The sequence below is a fragment of the Pristis pectinata genome, chromosome 19, assembly GCF_009764475.1.
Source record: "Pristis pectinata isolate sPriPec2 chromosome 19, sPriPec2.1.pri, whole genome shotgun sequence".
Classification (NCBI taxonomy): Eukaryota; Metazoa; Chordata; class Chondrichthyes; order Rhinopristiformes; family Pristidae; genus Pristis; species Pristis pectinata.
The window spans coordinates 29,709,540-29,729,553 of record NC_067423.1 but is presented as its reverse complement, the minus strand read 5'-3'; the positions used below and the strand labels follow the sequence as shown (position 1 = coordinate 29,729,553).

Genomic DNA, 20,014 nt, shown 5'->3' with positions numbered 1-20,014 from the left:
TACAGTGATGTCACAGGGATGAAAAAGAGCTTCCATTTTTATAACACTACCACATCCAACAGAAATATCCCTAATGTTTCACATTTTCTATGGCCTAGCGAATGCTTACAGTCAGACACAGCAGTCATTTAATACAGACAACAGTCCAAAGGACATCCATCTGATAAAGCTGGTACTATGCAATGGGATCTTAGGTAACTATGATTTCCTTGAGCTGGCTTGGATGTGTTGTACACATAAATAAGATTTCACACATGGGTTTATATAAGGCCTGAATAAGACATTTTCTGGAAACTTTTTAAAAACCATCCTTAAAACCATCTCTTTCATCCTTATCTGTCCTAATGTTTCCTGTGTGGATTGGTATCAAAGTTTACTTGATAACCCTTAGTGAAGCACTTTGAGATTTTTTCTCTAGTAAAGATTAAAACATCTGTGAAGACCTAGAATAGCCTTCTCCCATTTCTGCAAACCATCCTCTTTAGTCTCAGTTGTTTAAACCTGCCTGGATCTAGAGAAATGAAAATGACTTCTTCAACTATTGATGATGAGTCAGGGATGAGTCTTCACACCCTTGGTAGTTCAATAGTTCCCAACGTAAGACATCAGGGTGTTTTTAGTGTAGGGGAGTTTTTGAACCTTTGCACATGCTGAGATTGGAATTGATGTACAGACAATACTCAACACATTTGATAATTGTTTGAATATTTGTAAATGAACATGTGCCTTTTTTGTTAATTGTATTGATTTTATATGAAGTACTCAACTTATATGCGCAATACTGCCAATATACCCAAAGTTTATGAATTTGGAAGCATTCTGTTTCACTTTGATTCATTTAAGGGTAAAACTTTCCACATGATTACATTTATTTTACCTGTTTTCAGTACCATAGACACAAAATCCAAAAATCATTCAGTTCAGGCATAGGAAAAGTTGCTTTTCATAATTCTGTGGTTCAAATGTGAATTGACAGGTCATTCTGTAGTCACTGCTAAATTATATGTAATCCATCTATCAGTTGTGACATATGGATCTGGCCTTCCCTCTTCAGAAGATCAAGCACTCTTTACCTTGGAGAATCATTAAAAAATTTCTCAGCATATTCCTGAAATTGACCATTTTCTTTTCTTTTGGTGTTCTGCTTCATACTGATTCCAACTTATGGTGCTCACGGTTATACAATCCGACTCGTACAATATAGCACGGCAGTTAGGGTCACTGCCACATAGCTCCAATGACTTGGATTTGATTCTGACCTCAGATACTGTCTGTTTGGAGTTTGCATATTCTCGCTGTGACAGGGAAAGTGACTGATGGGAATGGTCTGAGAGCTAGCATATGGGCCAAATGGCCTCCCTCTAGGAAATGTAAGAAAATAATGGTCTTTCCTCTCCTCTTTTTACATCTTCATATGACAATATTTGAAGGAAAGGTAGGCAAACCTGTAATCATTTCCTGTGAATGATGTATGATGCTCTTTGTAGTCTGAGCTTTTAATTGAAGTCCAGAGGACTAGATTGTCCTATATTAAGCCCTCTGCCCAAATTTGCCTTCCACTGCTCGCACTAACCTTTTCTAGGTATGCATGCCATCTGAGCTGACCATCCATAACTGAGGGGCGCCCCGTGTGGCAGAGCAGGCTCAGTACTTCGAACGAAGTCAGATCCTGAGGCCCTGGTGCCCTTTAATAACTTGCCATTTTCAAAGGTTTTAGACAATTTTGTTAAATGTCACCTGAGACTAGGAGACATTTAAATATGGTTCAAAAATATTTAAATTATCTAAAAAGAAGTTTTAAAATGAATTTCAAACTTCAAAGTTCTAACAGATTGCTAGAACATTACAATAAAGTTGGTGGAAGTGAAATGGGTTACATGCAGCCCTCTCCAGCATAAAATTTTGCATTTAGCCCTTCCCTCCTCTATGACAGTATTCCACCACTGGACTCAATTGTGAGTCCACCAGACTAGCGGACAATCATATCAGGTAGCATCTGACTTCTAACACTTCAGGCTTCTGCATTTGACCTTGCAACAGGGAGAGACAGACAAGGCAACAAGCAGCAGATTGCTGGCAGCCTAAGTATGAGCATCTTCTGGCCCAATATCTTCTGCTTAACTGATCACAGTTTCTGACTAAAACAGTCAAATCATAGGTTGACATTAGAAAATGCTGACAATCTGTTTAGGTCAATCTGAAGGCATTTTCAAGACTTAGCATAGCTGTCATTAAGGAGTGAATGACAGCATTTTCCTGGTTATATCATACATCCGATATGGATTAATGAGATCACACCAGATTAATCCATTTAGATGCAATTACCAAGGAAAGAGTGCCAGCATTTTTACTTTCTGAGAAGGTTAAGGAGTTTTGACATGTCACCGAACACTCTAACAAACTTCTACAGATATACTATTGAAAGTATCCTTACTGATTGCATCATGGTCTGGTACGGTAATTCGAATGTACAGGAAACATAAGAAGCTACAGAGAGTGGTGGACTCTGCCTAATACATCATGGGCACATCCTTCCCCACCATTGGTAGTATCTACATGAGGCCCTGCCTCAAGAAGGCAACATCTACCATCAAAGATCCCCACCATCCAGGCCATGCCATCATCTCCAATGGGCAGGAGGTACAGAAGCCTGAAGTCCCATACCAGCAGGTTCAAGAACAGCTGCATCCCTTCAACCATTTGGCTCTTGAACCAATCTGCACAACCCTAATCACAACCTCAGTATAACAATGCTATGACCACTTTGCACTACAATGCACGTTGTTTCATTTTTGTTCTATTTGTATTCTTTCTTGTAAAAGTTGTGTATAATTTATGTTTAATTTATGTTTCCCTTGTGAATCTTGTGTACCTAATATTAAGTGCCTGTGATGCTGCTGCAAGTAAGTTTTTCATTGCACCTGTGCAGACATGTACTCGTGCATATGACAGTAAACTCGACTTTGACTTTAAAGGGGCTTACATTCTACTGAGTTTGTATCATAGCAAGTTGGTAATCTTGATTGTATAAATGTCACAAAATATAGCTCATGAGTATTGCTGGTGTAATATAAACTTGATTCTCTGCTATGAGGCAAGTGTCTGAAATAAAGTCACGTGCTATTTAGATGTCAGGTTGAGCTTAAAAATATGATTAGGGCTCCAAACAAGCAGGTGAGGACACATCAGCACTCTGGGTAAACAATGTGCATGTATGATTTCCATTTCTATCTAAAATTGAACCAACACTTTAATGAGCAAGAGTTCCCTTATCAAGTGTGATGAGAAGCTGATGAAATTTTAAGTTATTTAGGCGATAAGTACAGAATGTTCAAGTACAAAGTAATATTCCAAAACATGGGCCAGAATGCTAACAGTTTCTGGTATGCCTGTTTTTGAAAAGAAGCCAAGAATGATGAAAGGAAATTATTTGTCAAGTTTAAGTGCCTGTTGTGTGAATGAAGCCCAATGAGGTGAAGGCATTCTCAAATTTTGATGAAATCTGAAGCACTTATGGACATTTCCAATAGAATACTACATTCTCCAACTCATGAACACTTCTTGGTAAACAGGATATGGGAGGAAATGAAAAGGAGTTAGCCAAATTAAGTTAAAAAACCTGTTCAAAGCTTGTAGGTTCCATGTGTTATTCTGCAAACCTGTCCATTAACACACAATAATTAGCGCATAACCAAACCATCATGGATATAATTATAACAAGAAGAAAAATCTAAATTGTACAACTATTAAGCACAGGCCAATAAACAGTTCTGTTCCATTCACCTTGCACTATCATTTAACTTAACCTGCTCAAATTATTGCAAATTTGTTCATGGAAACAGAATCAATCAAAATGACAAGCTTATTGTCCAGTCAAAGAAAAATGAGAACTGCATTCGCTTTTACTGAACAAGTATTTCCTTCATTCCCAATTTTGCCATTGGCTTAATCATCTAGTGGAAAACCTGCCCTAAAAATTACAAACATTTGTATTACAAGGTTTTGGAGTTTGTCCTAATCTTTGAACAAAAACCTATCATGAATTTGTGATTTGAATTTGACATCCAAAACAATTATCTTACACCAATTGCCAAAAAGTAATTGAACTCACCAATCATTTACCATTTTGGTAATCTATTTTCCTTCTGAGATTGTAGCTTTAATCTCACACTAGGAGCTCTTTTACTGTAAACACAGTTCTCTGGCTAAGCCCTCAACTAAGGCCCCAACTAGCTATTCCAGTGATTCAGACTGACATTCTTAGACCTATTCATGGTGAAAGCTGTTTCTGTATGAAAAGCAGACTACTAGAGCCAAGATATGTGAAATGGCACAAGATGGTTTTCATGTGCTGTGCTGTGAAAATTGCAGATAATACCATTTTTGCAATAATATCTATATTGTGAGGATTGGTGTACAAAGGTACATTTTGTCCAGAAGCTAACTGAGGTCAAGAAAGTAATGGAGTTGAAGGTAGAGATGGAAAGAACATGATATACAATAAAAAATTGTTGACCTGGCTCAAGTTGCAAAGGAAGAATGCCAGATGTGTAAATAGCGAACAGGACAATGGCAAGGACAATAACTGAGTCAGGGACTACGCAGAAATACATGGATAAACAAATTAAGTGCAACATGGGAATAATTTCCAGGAAGTTGTTCCGGTTTCAATTATTGTGATATTGGAATATTAAGCAATGTACTGCATCCATTTCCTCCTTTCACCAATGACAACATTCCAACATTCCAAAATCAAATGCAGGTCCAGAAATGTACCAGGTGCTGATGATCCAGGAAAAGCACATCTGAGTTTGCTGCACAGGAAATCAATCAATAGCATAAATTGATGCACATACTATCAAACAGACAATTAGTGAACCACAGTTAAAAGAAATCCTGGACTGAAGATTCCATTTAATATGCAAGACTATTAATCCCATGTGATCATCAGACTACAACAATCACTTGGGGCATCCAAATACAGACTGAATAAACCATCTTTCACAGAAAATAACACGTCGTCCATTTGAGGGAGATAAATTCAAATTGCAACCAATATAACAAACAAGGCTTGAACTTCACTAAAAGGACACAGATAAGTAACAGATGAAATTCTGAAGATTTCTTGTTAAAATCTTAAAACTTAATTTTGTTGTGCAGCCTGAAAATTAATTCACAAAATCAGTTTCAGCATCCTAAACCATAGCAATTAAAGAACATATCCTACTCTACATATCAAATGTATTTCAAGTCTCTCAGGTTATAAAATGTGAAGATTACCAACCTGTCTGCATCTATAAATGCTTCTTATTTTTAAACTTAAAATCAAGCCCACCTGCTCATTCACTCGTGAATGGGAAGGCCCATGATGGATTAGAATTTTTACGATATCCATGTCTCCCTTCCAAGCAGCCAAGTGGAGTGGAAAGCAGCCCTTGTTATCCGCAACATTGGTGGAGGCCTCGTACTGAAGAAGCTTCAGAACAACATCCCTGCAAGGGAAGATTCAAAATATAAACAACATCAATGACCTGAAATGTGGTGAAAGGAAGTATTAAAGAGCCCCAGAATCTTAACAAGATACAAAGTGTAGGATTATGATTTTTGAAGAAATCATTGTTACTTTTGTTTTGCTTTATTCTTCCAGTTTTTACCTGTATCAATTCACACTGAGTACTGTGGATGTGGTCCAATATGGTTACACTAAACTGTACAACACCATAACAATGGCACACGTTCGGCAGCAAAATGTAAGAGATATACACTACGTAATAAAACTGAAGCAAAATGCTGCTGATGCTGGAAATACTCAAGAGGTCAGGCACTATCTGTGGAGAAGAAAACCAAGTTAACATTTTGGGTGGAGGGCTTCAATGTTCTGACAAAAAGTCATTAAGCTCAAACTTTAACACTGTTTCTTTCTTCAGAGATATCACCTTATCTGCTGAATATTCCAACATTCCCTGAGTCCATCTGGATTATACATCTTTGACAAGACTCTGTATTGCACAACACAATGTCAGTCGGCCAGATTGCACCAATGGTTCGCCAATGGGCCCATGGAGAAGTGCTAGTAAGCTGCAGTGTGCACATTAGTGCATTTTGGACATCTGCGCCTATACAATGCAATGCTGTGCAGAATGCACTGGAGATCGGATGCAGGCACACCTGACCTCATGTTCTGTCTGTTGTCTTGCCTTTAAATCCAGAGGAGGTTCTCTAATAATCTGAGTTGAAGGGCCAGATACACATTTTATCTGGTCCCTGCGACTTATGCCAATGATTGCAGCATATCAATACAGACCCATTCAAAAGAACAGAAGACCATTACAAACAGAAACCGGAATAGACCAGTTATCTCCTCATATTTGCTCCACCAACAAAACCCTGGCTGATCTTTAACCTCAGTGCCACTTTCCAATACAAACTTCGTATCCTTTGATGTGCCTCATATCAAAAAATGTATTGATCTCAGTCCAGGATGTGCTCAATAACAGATGTCCACAGCCCTCTTGGGTAAAGAATTCCAGAGTGTCATCATCTTTTTAGAAAAGGGTTGCCAACCTTAAAAATGTAAATAAAGGCGAGTAACTTGTTTGATTTTATTTCAATTAGCATGAATGCTTTGATGAACTTACATCAATTGATTGTTTCTAAGAAAATGTTTTTTTTCTTAATTTTTAAAATTATTTTCAATTACCTATTGTTTTTCAACTGTTTCGAAATATCTCTGATAATTAGACGCAATTAAAAATATCGAACAGGCCCCCGACAGCATTAGTTATTGGAAGGCCAAAAGGGCAGGCCACTCACTGCCAGAGATCCAGTCACCGCTTGCAGTGCAGTGTGTCCCTAAGTTATTGGGAGCGGCTGAACTTGAAGGTTAGTGTGGCCATGGGGTTAGTGTGGGGACAACTGAAAATAGGCTGAGTCCAGCCCTATATGGCCAAGTGTCTGTGGAATGAAGTCTACAATTGTCAGTGGAATGTAAGATAAAGAGTCACAGTGGTATGAACAACAAAAATGAGTAACAGACCAGAGGTGGACCTATGGAATTCAAAAAAAAATCTCCACAGATCAGATAAAACAGAAAGCAATCATTTTAAGAACATAAATGTTGCCAATACCAACTTGAGTTGTTTGGATAGCTTGAACTGCACATAGTTAAAAGCAAGCAGAGGAATACACCAAATAAATTCAACCTCCATGAAGGAAGTGTGAATGGTTAAAAAAAAACACTCTGTTAATGGAGCAGAATGACTAAATCTCTGAGTATTTGCATGGAATCATCCCTTCCCCATCAGCCCACACAATTTTTTTTAATATCTGTTTGCAGCTCCACTGAAAGCAACAAGGAGATGGTGGGAGCTGTCTCAGTGCCACATTCTTAGAATTCCTCAGGCAATAATCCCCATATTGCAAATCTGAAAGAAACATTTTGAATTTTTTATTTAAGTGAGATGTGTTTCCAATTCAAGCAGTGAGAACGTTTCCTGGTTTTCTCTTTATTCTTTCCCCTTCAATATCCTGGCTACCAACTGTGTAGATATTGATATTGGAAATATCCTAGAATCTGTGATTTGGTACCATAATAAATGATGTTTTACCTAATATCTGCTGAATGGAAAGAAAATGTTATATATAGATTTAAAATAGTTAAGTTAAATCTCTCTTTCATTTCTGTACTACATAAATAAATATTTCTCACATAGTACATGGCAGGGCATTTTGAGTACAATATGAACCCAGATATTCACCACAATTAGCAGCATCAAAAACAAAATCAAAGGAATATCTACTTCAGAATAAGGTCTGGGAATGATTATTGGTTACTGTCCAGTGACCCCTACTGGGAAATTAGTTTATTTACACAGAAGGGGAGGGTAGCTTAGATCTTTTTTGCAGCAACTGATTAAGAATAATATCCTGGTTTTGCATATTTTTGGGAAAAGAATTGGGGTTTAAAAGCAAAGTGAATTCACCTTGAGTTACCAATGCACTGAAGTGATAGGAAAGTGTTTCTTCCATCAACAGTAAACAACATTCCTCCAATAAGGCAGTTGTTAGGCCATCTCAGTCATGAAACACCCCAAATCAATTGCGCTGGGAAATATCCAATTCTGGGAGCGATGTTGCACTCAAAGCCTCCTGCAAAAATAGCAACATTCCCAGTTACTCCTGGGAATTCTTGGTCCATAACCTCTCAAAGTGAAGGAGGAACACTTGGAATGGCACTGAGAAACCCAGGGGAACTAGAATCCATTCTGTCTATTGACAGGAAAAGTAAACATGGAAATAGATCCACAAAGAAAAGCTAGTACATTAGTCAGAAGTTAAATGCATCTTCGCCATTTCTGCCAGCTGCAACACAGCTCCACCAGCAGCCCCACACCTTCCCCACCTCACCCCTGGTTTCCACAGGGACAATTCTCATCGCTCCCCACCCATCCCCAAGCACTTTCCTCTGACACCATAGGAGGTGCAGCATCTGTCCCTCACCATCTTCCAGTAACCTAAACAGCCCTTCCAGGTGAGGCAACTCCTCCAATCTCATCTCATGCATTCAGTGCTCTCAATGTCGCCTCTATATTGGCAAGATGAAGAGCAGACGAGGTGACTGATTTGCCGAGCACCTGTGCTCTGTCCACAATGGCCATCCAGAGCTCCCAGATACAAGCTATTTTAACCCCCCCTCCCAATTCCCACACTGAGCCGTCCACCTGCAGCCTCCTCCGCTGCCAGGGTGAGGCCAACCCCAAACCAAAGGAACAGACCTCATATTACGCCTGGGTTGTCTACAACCCAATGGCATGAAAATTACATAATCGAAATTCAGGTAACCCACACCTCTTCTGTTCCTTTCTCTCTTGTCCTGATCCACCAGGTCCTCTTACACACACTCTTTTTCCAAAATCCCACTCAGCACACTGTTACCCAGATTCTTCCCCCTCCTCCACCTGGCTATCACACACACAGGCAACCCACTGGGTCCCACGTGACCTCCCCCCTCTGTTCCCGTCTGCCCACCGTCCCTCCCTTATCTGGTTCCACTCATCCTTTCTTATCAGATTCCATAATCTGCAGTCCTTCGTTGTCTCCACTAATCACCTCCCAGCCTCTGCCACTATCTCTCTCCCTCCCCCACTGGCTCCATCTGCCCATCAACCCCTCCTCATCTGGATCCACCCATCACTTGCCAGCTCCTGCCTCACCCCTCCCTCTCACCTCTTTATACTGGCTATCTCCCCTTTACACTCTGTCCTGATGCAGGGTAATGACCTGAAACATCAACTATCAGATCCACCGATGCTGCCTAACCTGCTGAGTTCCTCCTGCAGCTTGTTTTCTGCTATTAGTCAACTTTTCAAGCATAAAGATTCTCCTACAGCATTTCAAGGGCTACCACCCACTGAACTGGACGTTAGTCACCTTTGTGTATGAAGGAGAACGGATCCAAACTTTTAAAAGAATGGTAAGCAACACCAGCAGAGTCGTAGAGTCACAGAGAAGGACAGTGTGGAAACGCTGACCATCAAACACCCACGTTTACACAAATCCTACCCAAACCTATTTTATTCTTCCCACATTCCCATTAACTCCCACCTAGATTCTACCACTCATCTGCACACCAGGGGCAATTTACAATGAACAATTAACCTACCAACCCACATATTTTTGGGATGTAGGAGGGCAACAGACCAACCAGAGGAAACTCATGCCATCAGTGGAAGAACATGCAAACCTTACACATACAGCACCATAGGTCAGGACTGATCCCAGATCACTGAGGCTGTGAGGCAGCAGCTCTACCAACTGTGCCACCAATTTTTGACAAAAACATTGTAGGCCATTTTACCAATCCTATAATCTAATAATATCTCCAACACGCAGTGCCTAGTAAATTCCATCTGGTTCTCTCTTAGATTGTTCCATACAGACTCTAAGAGATACAGTATATACCAGGCTGGTTGAAATTATGTCCCTTTAATTGCAAGTTAGTCCATAAAAGTATTTTGCTCAATTTGACTAATCCAATTATTTATGCTTGGTTTTCCGTTTTTACATCTTTTACACAATGTGCTGAGCAATTCATTAAGGAAATTCTGCATTTCCACTTAACTATTTAAATTAGCATATTAGGTAGACCCCCTCATTAACGACCACAGCTCAGTTTAATATATTCAACCTTCTTCTACAATAGATCCTGAAAATACAGTGGCATGCAAAAGTTTGGGCACCCCTGGTCAAAAATTCTGCTACTGTGAATAGTTAAGCGAGTAAAAGATGACCTGATTTCCAAAAGGCATAAAGTTAAAGATCACACATTTCTTTAATATTTTAAGCAAGATTACTTTTTTATTTCCAGCTTTTACAGTTTCAAAATAACAAAAAAGGAAAAGGGCCTGAAGTAAAAGTTTGGGCACCCTGCATGGTCAGTACTTAGTAACACCCCCTTTGGCAAGTATCACAGCTTGTAAACACTTTCTGTAGCCAGCTAAGAGTCTTTCAATTCTTGTTTGGGGAATTTTCACCCATTCTTCCTTGCAAAAGTCTTCTAGTTCTGTGAGATTCTTGGGCCGTCTTGCATGCACTGCTCTTTTGAGGTCTATCCACAGATTTTCAATGATGTTTAGGTCAGGGGACTGTGAAGGCCATGGCAAAACCTTCATCTTGTGCCTCTTGAGGTAGTCCATTGTGGATTTTGAGGTATATTTAGGATCGTTATCCTGTTATAGAAGCCATCCTCTTTTCATCTTCAGCTTTTTTACAGACGGTGTGATGTTTGCTTCCAGAATTTGTTGGTATTTCATTGAATTCATTCTTCCCTCTACCAGTGAAATGTTCCCCGTACCACTGGCTGCAACACAAGCCCAAAGCACGATCGATCCACCCCTGTGCTTAACAGTTGGAGAGGTGTTCTTTCCATGAAATTCTGCACCTTTTTTTCTCCAAACATACCTTTGCTCACTGCGGCCAAAAAGTTCTATTTTAACACATCAGTCCACAGGATGTGTTTCCAAAATGCATCAGACTTGTTCAGATGTTCCTTTGCAAACTTCTGACGCTGAATTTTGTGGTGAGGACGCGGGAAAGGTTTTCTTCTGATGACTCTTTCATGAAGGTCATATTTGTGCAGGTGTTGCTGCACAGTAGAACAGTGCACCACCACTCCAGAGTCTGCTAAATCTTCCTGAAGGTCTTTTGCAGTCAAAAGGGGGTTTTGATTTGCCTTTCTAGCAATCCTACGAGCAGTTCTCTCGGAAAGTTTTCTTGGTCTTCCAGACCTCACCTTGACCTCCACCATTCCTGTTAACTGCCTTTTCTTAATTACATTACAAACTGAGGAAACGGCTACCTGAAAATGCTTTGCTATCTTCTTATAGCCTTCTCCTGCTTTGTGGGCATCATTTATTTTAATTTTCAGAGTGCTAGGCAGCTTTTTAGAGGAACCCATGGCTGCTGATTGTTGGGACAAGGTTTGACGAGTCAGGGTATTTATAAAGCTTTGAAGTTTGCATCATCTGGCCTTTCCGAATGATGACTGTGAACAAGCCATAGCCCTAACAAGCTAACGAAGGTAAAAGTTATCTGAGAGCTCAAATCTCTTGGGGTGCCCAAACTTTTGCATGGTGCTCCTTTCCTTTTTTCACTCTAAAATTGTACAAAACAAAAATAATACACTGATATTGCTTAAAATGTTGAAAAGAATGTTTCATCTTTAACTTAGTGACTTTTGGAGATCAGTTCATCTTCTACTCACTTAACCATTCACAGTAACAGAAATGTTGACCAGGGGTGCCCAAACTTTTGCATGCCACTGTACAAGTCGTGATTCAGAAGAAAGAAAGAACCGAAGCTATTGGTTTTCGGTCAAGAGAAAGGAATTAATGCTTAACCAGACCATGGCATTCGATTCCAGCATCTGCAGTCCTTTGTTTCTCATGGCATTAGCATTGCTGCTCTTCTTCACGTAAATGAAATAATTGACTAGATATTTCCAACATTTCTTTTATGTGACTGATTACCATAATTGTTTTGAAAGCAATACAATGTCCCAATTTTTGATGCAATCTTTTGTACATTATAACATATGCCCAATGAAGTGTAAGAAGCCGTCAAGTGGCATCCCTTTTGGCCTTGGACAGTGAAATTTCGGATTGTTTTGAATAGGAAAAGTAACTATGCACAGCCTCCCAACAAAATACTTGTGTTTCTCATTAAAGAGGATTTCACTCCAGCATCAGCCTCAACGCCCTCGCTTTCACAGTATCACACCAGCATTAATGAACTGTGCTAATGCTTGCTCGTCAAATCTCACAATTTATCCAGGTGGGTGGTAAAGGAGATCTTATCAAGGATATACTCATCCTGATGAAAGTCTTTGGCTACAATGTGATCATATCTCAAACATTTAAAAAAGCACAAGGAGAAGTTTCAAAATAATTTACTGCCTTTGATGATATTCAGAAAAAGTACTTACCATTTTATCATCTGGTAAAATAAAATCACAACACTGAACGTTTATCTTAGCCAAATACTGTAATAGAAAAATGTTCAGACTTTGATCACACTTAACTTGGAGGCAGTTAAAAGAAACTAGATTTAATAACACACGTTAAAACCAGAGTGGAAACATGTTTTGTTACAACTCAGAGGGTAACTAAGTAATTTCCAACAGATGAGACAATGGCAATTCCAGTACTTTCAATATACATCAACGAGACTTTATCTCTAACATGATGCAGTTTTGTCTTTGTCTCTCTCTTTTCACTCCACTGCAAATCTCTGTGCACAATGGAAACAAGTTCATAAAGGATTCCTGATAACCGTGGTAACTGTTATAAAGATCAAAAATCAAAAAAGGGCAGGACAGAACCTTTCAGATTGGCAGATTTTGTACTTTATCTTCCCAGAGGAACATGGGCATTCATTTTCCTGGAATCCACATAAAATGTAGAATGCTGACATAAATGCAGTCAACGAAGTTTAATGCAGATACAACCAGCATGAAATAACAATTGTCAAGCTAGTCAATAAAAAAAAGAGATCAACTTCAAATAAATAGAACCATTATAGAAGTTTGCACGCTCTCAGCATTTTCATGCCCTGGAATCTGTAGGATAGCTGCAGCTCCACTAATTAAAATCTGATTGAGGCTACTGTAATGAAAGCATTTATAAGCAGGCAATGGTACCATTTCTATTATAATCATGCACAAGGCACTTTGCCTCTTAAAATTGAAGCCCAGTGGCACTGACGCAGCAATCTGCACTGAATTTTAAGTAGTGTAAGGGTTTGGGTTTGGTTTGGATGCTGTTGGAGGTTGAAATCTTCTTTCTCTACTTAGGTAGTCTCTCAGGATGGAGGATGACCAGCCTCCACTCCAGTTTTATAAGTTCTGAGGTGACTGATCAACCCAATGTGGGACCTGCTCACGCTACCACAAATGGGGCAGGAAGAGCTAGTGTGCCTGTGACACATGGACTCAAGCCTCCATTCCAAGTGTTCCTTCTTTACTTCGAGCAGTTATAGACCAAGAATTCCCAGGAAATGTTGGAATTTTTGCAGGAGGTTTTGGGTGCAACTTTGAATATCTTACTCTGCCTATTGGCAAAGGCATCTCTTTCTGGTGTCAAGGATGTGAATGATGCAGCCTGCCCAAGAGTAGTTAGAGCCTTGTAGCTAAAGATGTTGCCCTAAGAGAGGACGTGGACATTGGTTCAACCATTTGTCATGTGCTGAAAATGATAGCACACTAGAAGTGACCTCCAAGCTGCTGCCTTCTCCAAGTTTATTCGTAGCGAAGTAAATCCCTCCTGAGAGGCAGGTTGCCAATTTCATTGTGTTAATCACTCAATTAGAGCAATATTAACATAGGTTAATAAGTTTAATTGTGGATCATCCCGGGCAGTGAAAGCAAGGTGAGAACACTGTGCACTGGAGGAGGCTGAAGTATTGACTAGGAAATCTGTCAAGCAATGCAACCTCATAGTCATTTCCTTAACTGCTGTGAAAGACTTTATTCTGGTGATCTAATTGCAAATTCAGAATCTGGTTGGTAAATATAATAGCAATGTAAAACTTTGCCATCGTTGGATCTCTGAACTTCGACATTTCACAACTGAACAAAGACACTCAGGTCCTCTGAACATAATATTTAAAGACTACTCTAATCTTTTTCCCCCCAAAATGCATAAACCACATTTTTTCCAAACTGTTAAAAGGTGAAAATCAAAAGACTCTCTCAGATTTACTGATGAGCATTCAGCTATGTGGGCCAGCTACTTAAATACAACAGCTACAAGAGTAGGTCAAAGGTTAGGTCTTGCCTCTTAACATCCCTAGACTTTTCCACCTTCTGTACGGTAGAACTTGGAAGCGTGAGGGAATACTCTCCGCTTGCCTAATGAATGCAGCTCTAACAACACTCAATAAACCTATAATTATCTAGCATAAAGCTGTTGGTTTGATTCATACTCCATCCGTCAGCACTGAGCATTCGTTCCTCCACCAATGGTATTTTGAAAGCTGAAATGTGTGTTAGAGGGAAACTGAGGCCCATGTTTATCTACGTATAGAACATAGAACATAGAACAGTACAGCATGGGAACTGGCCCTTTGGCCCACAACGTCGATGCCAAATATGATGCCAAATTAAATTAAATCTCTTCTGCCTGCACATAATCCATATCCCTCCATTCCCTGCATATTCATGTGTCTACCTAAAAGCTTCTTAAGCCCCACCATTATATCTGATTCCACCCTGGTAGCCCATTCCAGACACCTACCGCTCTCTGCGTAAAAAAACCTTGCCCTGCACATCTCCTTTAAACTTTCCCCCTCTATCCTTAAATACATGTCCTTTAATATTTGACATTTCTATCCTGGGAAAAAGATTCTGACTGTCTATCCTATCTATGCCTCTCATAATCTTACAACTCTTATCGGGTCTCTCCTCATCCCCAACTCTCTAGAGAAAACAACTCAGGTTTGTCCAACTTCTCCGTATAGCTAATACCCTTTAATCCAGGCAGCATTCTGGTAAACCTCTTCTGCACCCTTTCCAAAGCCTCCACATCCTTCCTGTAATAGGGCAACCAGAAATGCACACAACATACACCAAGTGCGGCCTAACCAAAGTTTTATATAGCTGCAACATGACTTTGTCACACTTATACTCAATGACCCAACCAATGAAGTCAAGCATGCCATACACCTTCTTTACGATCCTATCTACTTGCATGGCCACTTTCAAAGAGCTATGGACTTGACCCCAAGATCCCTCTGTACATCAATTCTACATCAATACACTTTACCCTGACATTTGACCTCCCAAAGTGCAACACCTCAAACTTGCACAAATTAAACTCCATTTTATCTTTTTTTTAATCAGTTAAATTGCAGTTAACCCTTGGTACAGATTCAGCTATGTATTTGAACTCACCACTACTGAACAGCTGGGTCAAGTATTTTGGAAAATTACTATCAATTTTTCCGGTCACTATTGGCACTCACTCAACATAGAAAACCTTAGATAAAGTGGTGAACCTCCACAATTTATAGAGATTGATGCAGTTAATCTTACATGGAATAGTTGTCTTGCTTATTTATTTCTGAAGAATGCAAAATTAGGTGATACGATTTACTGATTTGGTTGCTTTAATATTTCATTTGGTCACTTACTTGTCATCAGTGGATACTATTATCAAGAAATAGAGCAACATATCTTGATGAAGTTCATAAGTGTGCTGCTGTATGCAGATATAGAATAGCAAAGATCATATCTATGGTGCAATATCCACTCCATGAAAAGAAAATACTTGTCCATTATAACCCTATTTTTCTCTTCTGAGAAGCTGGGGATTTAGTTCAATATTTGAACAAGTATGTAGTAAAGTCTGTTATTTTAATTCAGTCAATTAATAGATTCTATGGCTCTTTTGTAACTTCAAGTTGGGCACTGAGTGGACACTTCAATGAAACTGATTTCTAATTAGCCCTTGAGCCAAGTTTGGACTTTTGGATTGGCGTGATCCCTGTTGATGAATACATGAAAACACCTGCTCAGGGAAACAGTTGAGAATGGGTTGGGGTTGTACCATATTCCTCAGAAAATGTTAGCATCTATTAAGTCAACACCGGTAACATTTCCAAGATTTAACATTTTGTATTTAATCATCTTATGATAGAGAAAAAATGTTCCTACTTGTGAATGGTTTAAGGAGCAGGGATCACAAATTCAAAAGTGAAGGTCAAAAGTAAGGGCAGGGGAACGACGGGGTGGGCAGGGAATGTGATTTCAGATTTTGAGTTTGTCACTGGATGAATGTGAAAATGCTTAAATTATGAAGGTATTATCCACCTAATTCATCCATCCAGAGGAACCCAATACAGTTCACATGTTAGGATCTAGGACTTCGAGGAACACACCACAAGAAATTCCAATTTGAATGAAAACAAAACACTGTCAACAATACTCTTTACTTTGTCTTATATGGATTCAGTGTGCATGCTTTCATCCAACAACAATAGTTTAGTTTGCTGTAGTATTCTGGTCTTGTTTTTTTTTGCTTCTTCTATATTTAATCAAGTTTAAACTCAGTTGCCTCCAACAAAGACTAAAAAGTTTATTTCTCCTACAAAGTCAAGTACTTGAAAGACAGTAGGAGACCATTCAGCCTATTGTGGCTGTGCTATTCAACCTAAACCCACTTTCCAAATTTTGGTCTGTAGTCACATATTTGCTAAATTGGATAATTTTAAGTGTAAGGGGCTACCAACTTTGCACGTAATAATTCCTAGATCCCCTCTGCTCACTGTAGGGGTCTCCCCTCTTTTCTTATCCTTCTTCCAATTGCTTATCAATCTTTTACCCCCAGTTATTAATGTCACTGTTAAGGGAAGCTCCTCATAATTTATAAATCTTAATTAATCTCCCCCAATCTCATGTTCCTAAGAAAATAAGGTATTTCTAATCTTTCTTCATCAATAAAATTTCCAGCTTTGCCAATATCTACACCATTCATCTACTTTCAAGGATACCAAACCACTTAATATTTCCTCTCTCACTATCTTTGTCCCATCAAAAATTCACATTTCTCCTCAACCTTATCTAAAATATCTTCATCACCCCCCTCTTGTGTTAAAAAAAATCAGATAGTCTCATCTTAATCTTTTGGCACTTGGAAATGCCCTCCTGGTTCTTCTTAAACAAGTTTTCCAAATTGAATGTCTTCTCTGCATCTCAGAAACTACAACTAAACACAGTACGCAGGTGCAGAATGATTGGAACACTTTGCTCACTTCATTCAAGAGGAGGAACAGTAGCATTCACTCCTGTGGTGACAGCAGGTTTAGTTAGGTCCCCCTGTCCTTCTAACTTTTTCCCCAGTTATGTGAATTGCACTAAATGCTAGACCTGCACCGAAATCTGTAGTAAACTGTTGCTGTTTTTTGGTATCTCAGCTCAATATCATTTTGGTTGTCTCATCCATCAGTGCAATTCAGCCATTTTAGGGTTTATGAAGAGACTTACCACCTGGCAAAATTCCTTTTCCCCAAAAATAGATTGTAGTTTGTTGTGCAAATGAACTTCTTGTGAATTGTTTCTGTTAAATGGACCAGATTGCAAATATTGTTGGTGTGAGATTGCCAATATTTGCTTCGAACATAGAGGAACTTTGCCACAATCATGATCTCTCTATTAAAAGAATGTAGCTAATATTGAGACAGTTTTAGTCACTGCCTGATGCATAATTCATAGATAGCTAAATATATCGAGATATTTCAGAACTAATGCCAATTACTAGAAGTTAAAATATGCCTCAATTCACAGATGGCTTATATACCACCACTCCCACAGTGGCACATATATGAAGCATCAGTTCAGGTTCAGAAAACACCAAAGGAAAGCAGTAAGCTTTCATACTCTTCACATGCTGGATAATTTTTTAAAGTTAGATTTATTTCAGTTGGTCTGTAATTTGGGACCATGTTTTAGTAGCTGATGGAAATTCTGGGAGTTGAAGAGAACAGTCAAGGCATGCAGATAAAGGCTGATTAATGCAGAGTACGAGGATGGTGCAGAAAGGATTGATAGTGCAAAAAGTAGCTTTTCACGTTAATAGGCCTTTCTATGATATGTTGCTGAACAGTCCTCAGTGCCACGTCAGATTCTGTTCTGCAGCCTAGTTGGGCCCCACGTTCTAACTGGCTTGCTGTAACTACATGTCTTTCTCCTCCAGAGCCTCCATAATGACACATCCCTGCGGGGATTCCTGTACGGAGTGCAAATTACCCCAGTCAATGATCCCTTACCTCGCCCTGATCAGACACATGGAATGTTGGAGTATTCTATGATGATTCCATGGATACTCCAGAAATCAAAAGAAAACAAAAAATACTTTTGCTGTACAAGAAACCAAACCTGATGTGACAATGGACTGGCTTAAAATGAAGCATTGTGATGACTTGCATATAGCTGTGCTGACAGCTGCAAATGACCTGACTGTACCTTTACAATTCACATGACTGGCACCAGCACAATCAGTAATTCCTGAACCTTCTGAAATCCAGCCCCCAACTAATTCCACAGCCCACTTATAATGCTACTAATGGTTGTCTGAGATGAAAAAGGTGGAATTACTTGTTCAATGGGACAAAGAATTCATTCAGTTTTGGTACCAAATGTTGCACATTTACCACATTAACTAATGTAAAATGATACCCTTGTAGGGTTGGTCACTTAGACATCATACTGCAGAATGTCCCTGAATGCAGGTCTTCATATTTATAAACAGAGGAGCTGGGTGGAAATGGGCACTGGCTGCAAAGTCTCCTGGCTGCTCTTGGAATACAGGACAACCTTTACACCCAGCTCTTAAGGTTGGACTGTGCCTCAGCTCTGCAGCTGTGTTTATCCAGTGTCTACAGGAGGCATGTGGCCAGGTTCATTACTTTGGGGAAATTGTAAAAACATCACAGCTGTGGTAAAGGGCTGGAGAAACAACAGAATAGATTTCCACCCCCTTTTCCACTCTAACAACTAAGCACTGAGGTACAATAAAGCAGAATATTGAGGCTTTTCACTTTGAACAGCATATACTTCCAGGTGGGTAATAATTTAAAAAGTTGACTTACTTACACTGACTGCTTCATTTTAGCTTAAATATTTTTAAAGTGTACTAGCCTTCAAAATTAAACTAAACTTGATTTCCAAATTTGGAAATTAAACCTTAAAATAATGTAAGAGTCTAGCTCAACTCAAAAACACTCATTTTTGATTTACCTGTTTGAAGATTTATTTGAGAATGTTTTAATTGAAATCTTGAAGTTAAATTTGAGTCATTATCTTGCAAAACAAATAATTCATCAGCCATCAGACTTTCCGAGGAATAAGCGAAGTTCTACTTTTATCCCACAAATGAAGTGCATTTGAATTTAAAGGTGTCAATACATTAGATGAAATGGTTAAATTGATATTTGTCCCAAAATCTCATTTATCCAGAAATCTGGGTATAGAAGGTAAAACTACAATAATTTGCATTTACATATCCTTGGCTTTCAGGAAGATTAAGTCAAGTCAAGCCACTCAGAGAGCAAGCAAGTCATTTGTTGATAAGTCAGCATGACAAGCAGAAATTTCATTTTAAGTCTTTGAAGGGGAACATTAGTAAGAACTCATAAATAATACTTCCTTTTATACATGTCCTCAGTGATGGACTTTAAACTTTTCATGTTACTGTCTTTACACTCACTTTAAATAAATCTGTTTTGTTCCAGTAACACTTTCCAGGAGAAATTTTTATAAAATTAAACCAATCCGTTGGACTGAGTTTTTAGTGCCACTGTTACCAAATCAAACAGGTACAATTGTTTAACTTTGAATATATCATCGCTATGGTTTTCTACTTTCTCTTTTGGTCTCACAACTGTTTCTTTTAAAAATAATACAAGCGTACATTGAAGTTTTTTGACCTGATACTATGACTCAGTTTTGTATTAGTATTTCATT

General features: G+C 39.0%; 1 protein-coding gene across 11 annotated transcripts in view; it reads right to left on the bottom strand.

Annotated features, from left to right (window-relative positions):
- The window catches only part of anks1b (ankyrin repeat and sterile alpha motif domain containing 1B), a 609,252-nt gene that overhangs the window by 404,850 nt on the left and 184,388 nt on the right, over positions 1–20,014 (bottom strand). For all 11 annotated transcript variants that reach the window (XM_052034200.1, XM_052034196.1, XM_052034194.1 and 8 more), the window contains one exon: positions 5,336–5,492. In XM_052034200.1, coding sequence (XP_051890160.1) covers positions 5,336–5,492 — 157 coding nt within the window. The remainder of the gene's footprint in view (positions 1–5,335; positions 5,493–20,014) is intronic.